The 4,687-nt window shown below is 38.7% G+C and overlaps 1 protein-coding gene across 1 annotated transcript; it reads left to right on the forward strand.

Annotated features, from left to right (window-relative positions):
• The first annotated feature begins 243 nt into the window (after nucleotides 1–243).
• Nucleotides 244–1,528, forward strand: LOC107659480 (forkhead box protein B1-like). Its single transcript, XM_016448430.1, has one exon. It carries the CDS (start codon nucleotides 486–488, stop codon nucleotides 1,377–1,379), a length of 894 nt encoding a protein of 297 aa, XP_016303916.1. The 5' UTR covers nucleotides 244–485; the 3' UTR covers nucleotides 1,380–1,528.
• The last annotated feature ends 3,159 nt before the right edge of the window (nucleotides 1,529–4,687 follow it).

Consider the following 4,687-nt stretch of genomic DNA (forward strand, 5'->3'; position numbering starts at 1 on the left):
TTCAATTCCGGTTGCCGAGCCTTTTCACCCCTTTGCTCTGTCTTCAAATGGAAATGATTTCTATTGGCCCAAGGTGTCCATGTAAATAGGTGTAAATGAAACCAGATTATGCCTTTCTCCCAGCCCCCCTCCTCCCAAGGCGATTGTCATGTGATAGCAAAGAAGTGACACATTAATGAAGCGCCTCTACAGGGGTCTTTTCTGCCCATGTCGCCACATAAAACTATCAGATGGTTAGAGGAAGGACATGGAGGCAGCCACTTAGCTCTTAGTCTTATCAAGAAAGACGGAGAGAGAGAGAGGATCTGGTCCATTCAAGCTGGCCTGGGAAGAAGGAAACCCTACTACTTCTTCTGTCTTGAGTTCACAGCACCAGAGAAGTGAACTTGCAGGAAGACTCTCGGCGCTCTTCAGAGAGAAAAGAAATACTCAAAGACACCAAGACACAGACTTCCAGCTGAATTCCAACGCAGAATTTGAACAGGATGCCTAGACCCGGGAGAAACACATACAGTGACCAGAAACCGCCGTACTCCTACATTTCCCTCACCGCTATGGCTATCCAGAGCTGTCCGGAGAAGATGCTTCCACTTAGCGAGATCTACAAGTTTATCATGGACCGCTTTCCTTACTATAGGGAAAACACCCAGCGCTGGCAGAACTCCCTTCGCCACAACCTCTCGTTCAACGACTGCTTCATCAAAATCCCCCGGCGCCCGGATCAGCCCGGAAAGGGCAGCTTCTGGGCTCTCCATCCCAGCTGTGGCGACATGTTCGAGAACGGAAGTTTCCTGCGACGCCGCAAACGCTTCAAGTTGATGACATCAGAGCACCTGGCGCCCAGCAAGCCCTCGGACGCTGCCCACTACCTCCAGCAGCACGCCAAGCTCCGGCTCAGCGCCCTGGGCACCCACCTCCCCCAGATGTCCAGCTACAACCTGGGAGTGTCCCAGCCGTCTACATTCAAACACCCGTTCGCCATTGAGAACATCATCGCCCGAGAGTACAAAGTGCCGGGAGGGCTGGCGTTCTCCACCGGGTATCCCCTCCACAACCAGCTGACCACAGCCTGGCCCCATATGTACAGCACTAGCGTGATGGACAGCGCGGCGCCCATCTCCATGACCAGCAGCGATTACAGTGCCTACGGTGTGCCCATCAAGTCGCTTTGCCACGGCGGACAGACCTTACCGGCGATCCCCGTCCCGATCAAGCCCACTCCGGCGGCGTTGCCTCATCACATCCCCACTTTCCTGTCGAACTCTCCCCAGTCGCTGAGCCCGACGTCCCCGCATACAGCGACCAGCCAAAGCAGCCCCGCCACCCCGAGCGAGACCCTGACGGGTCCCGCGTCGCTGCAGTCGGTCGCGGTGCACTGACACCTGCGAACTAGGCCTCCCGGTGGACACCTGTACTCCAAAGTTGAATTTTAACTATAGACCTTGAAAAAAACACTGGCTATACAATCAAGGCAAGAGCTATCTATGTTGCAGTGATGTTAATTTATGTGTATGTTGTTCAGATTTTAAGTGTTGCTTTCGATGATTCCAATCACACGGATCGACACGGATACCATATTGTAAAATGAAGAGGTTTACATTTTAAATATCCAGAATTTATGTGCTCGTTCGAGTGGGTTGACTGCTGACAAATTCCAAAAGCACTGCGATCTGCTTCGTGTTTCAATCGCACATGGCAAGTGCTCGTCGTTTTACAGGTTATCGCCTATGATAATAATTGTTAGATCATTTGACCGTGCTGAAAATGTGCGTAAGTTGGAACGCTCACTATTTTTTATGTAGTTAGTAGTCATGCTACTAACGTCCTAGACGACTAAACTTGTCTCAGTCTGCAAACCAAATACTATACTTGATCTAAAAACACACACACACACACACACACACACACACACACACACACACACACACACACACACACGTACAGTATGCTACAACGGCAAACTTGAAAAAAGTTTAAATAGTTTTAAAAGATAGGGTCTTCAAGTAAATATGTGAATAATTGCAAATAAGTGATATTGAATTGTGTCCAATGCACTTTTTAGTTAGATGTTTTACATTATATTTTGCAGGAAATGTTTTGTGAGCGTTTAATTTAAAGCCGTGGTGACCATGTGTATTAAATGCCGTACATTTGTACTTTTTGTTCAGATATAAAGCATGCCTTTTCCAGACCTTGTGTTGTTTTGCTGCAAGCATGCGTGCTTTTAAAAGATGTGCAAAACGTCTGCATTAAATTATAAACTTGGTCATCAGAATATTTTTTCATTAAAATTGTGTAAACGTATACATTTCCTCTTGTATTCGTTTGTGAATTTAGCTAGTGTTTTTCACTTTCTTCACACAGACGGTCAAATTCTCATGTACACTTAAAATGTAAAAAACAATTACATTAAAATATTATTATTATTAAAATTACTGAAATGCAACAGTAATTAATAGCTATAGTACTACTTTTTCCTCTTTACAAACTTTTGCTTAAGTAAATCTATCTTATTTTTTCCTTATGTAATATTAATAAAAAATATTAATACTATATTTTCTTCATAAGCTCTTCTTTTTAATTTTAGAATAAATACCGGTGCATATTTATTGAACATCTTAAATTATATAAATTCGCTCATCGGATCATGCAGGTGAGCATTTTTCTTCGAGGAAAAGCACAACCGACAGACTGGAATAAATGAATGAAGCTCTTGATTAGGATGCATGAAGTTACTGTGCCGCAGTCACAGCACACACAAGCAGACTCATTCATCAGCTCAGCCACTCACTTCAGCTACAAAACACTCCACGTCGAGTCTTAAACCTTAACATTCACATTTCATCAGAGGGCAGAAATAATTTCGAGGAGAGAAAAAAAAAACGTTATGCATTGTTTATTTCTAGAAAACTTTACGAGATTATATTTTATGTTTGCAAACTGCTTATTTTAAATATTCCTGATATTCCAATTTTTTTTTCTCTTTTAGTTTTTTAATTGGGTTGAATTAAATTCTTAACTAACACAAACCCCAAACATCAGTTTCAGTTTAAATATAATTACCTTTCATTTCTAAATTATTTTTTTTTTACCTTAAAATTACTCTTTATATTTAATTATTATCTATATATTAGGTTGCCCGAGATTTTTACACTATGATTTCACCGCTTTTCAGCATTTTACCTCCTTTTTTACTCTCAGATTTAATGGGGGGTCCATTGATAAAGGATATGTCGCGGTCAGAATGCGAGAAACAGGTGCATTGTTTGCGTCCCCGCATAGAGAGCAACAGCCTTCTCCGGGATATTAAGCAAATACATTAGAATTCCGTCACTTTATGCACGTGAGCTGATCAAATAAAGGGTCCCTGGCCACTTCATTCACCCTCATTCACTTGAATAGAAAGTGCAAAGAATTGCAAACTTAGACTGGGCCACCGATGTAGATTTAATCTTTTTTCAGAAAGACAAAAAGGCCGATTTCTCACAAACACATAGCTGACTGGGGGACTAGGAAACGAGTTCTGAGACCCTTTTGGAATTTAAATCCAACCCCTCCCCCTGAGAGACTGTTTGCACAACACTGCAAGTTTTTTTTTTCCACTTTTCCCCTTTTGCTTTTCTTTTCTTTTTACTTTCTTTTCTGGGGTTTGACATTGTGTTGCATTGATGTTTACTCTAGGTTATCATACTGATTATACAGAAGTGTATGTTTAGCTTTTTAAGCATTTACTTAAACAAGGAATTGGCTATTAAAAATATAAATATAAAACAAGCTTCACAGCGGTATAATAAATGTAATGTCCAAACATTTGTTTTATTTATTCATTTTATTTAAAGATAAAGGTTTAATCAATAGACGTGTCTGCAAGTTTTTTTTTTTCCACTTTTCCCCTTTTGCTTTTCTTTTCTTTTTACTTTCTTTTCTGGGGGTTGACATTGTGTTGCATTGATGTTTACTCTAGGTTATCATACTGATTATACAGAAGTGTATGTTTAGCTTTTTAAGCATTTACTTAAACAAGGAATTGGCTATTAAAAATATAAATATAAAACAAGCTTCACAGCGGTATAATAAATGTAATGTCCAAACATTTGTTTTATTTATTCATTTTATTTAAAGATAAAGGTTTAATCAATAGACGTGTTTTGCATATTAAACAATTTTACAGATTTTAACACAAATATTTCGTTTATTTGTTTTTGTTTTTTTAAATTAAACTTCAAAAAACGAAAATGTAATTAAAAATCAATAGACCCGTTTTAAATGTCAAAAGTTTTTTCTTAATTTTATTTAAAGAAGATGAAAAGTATAAATCAACAGGCATGTTTTACAGAAATTCATTTGATCAGTTGTAGCTTTAAAAAGATAAATAATAGCTTTACTGAAGAAAATGCATTTTTCTTATTATATATTCATCTACAGTTGATTATTATTGTATTTATTTCAGCATTATTATTTTATTTGACTAATTTATCACTAACATGTAAAAACGTTTCTTTTAGAAAGACATAACATAAAACTATTGCAGTGCTGCTAAACCAGCTTGGGTTACTGTCTAGTGTCAAACAAATATCATTTCTGTATTCATTAAATTATTATCTGTCATATGTCCAATATTTTATGAGACTTAATATTTTCATAAATAGATACAGTCCCAGCGCTTTTACCTTTCAGCATTTACACA

The sequence above is a fragment of the Sinocyclocheilus anshuiensis genome, unplaced genomic scaffold, assembly GCF_001515605.1.
Source record: "Sinocyclocheilus anshuiensis isolate Anshui unplaced genomic scaffold, SAMN03320099.WGS_v1.1 scaffold387, whole genome shotgun sequence".
Classification (NCBI taxonomy): Eukaryota; Metazoa; Chordata; class Actinopteri; order Cypriniformes; family Cyprinidae; genus Sinocyclocheilus; species Sinocyclocheilus anshuiensis.

Excerpts from the sequence above, each read along its gene's own strand:
- LOC107659480 (XM_016448430.1), top strand. The coding sequence starts at position 486 with ATGCCTAGACCCGGGAGAAACACATACAGTGACCAGAAACCGCCGTAC.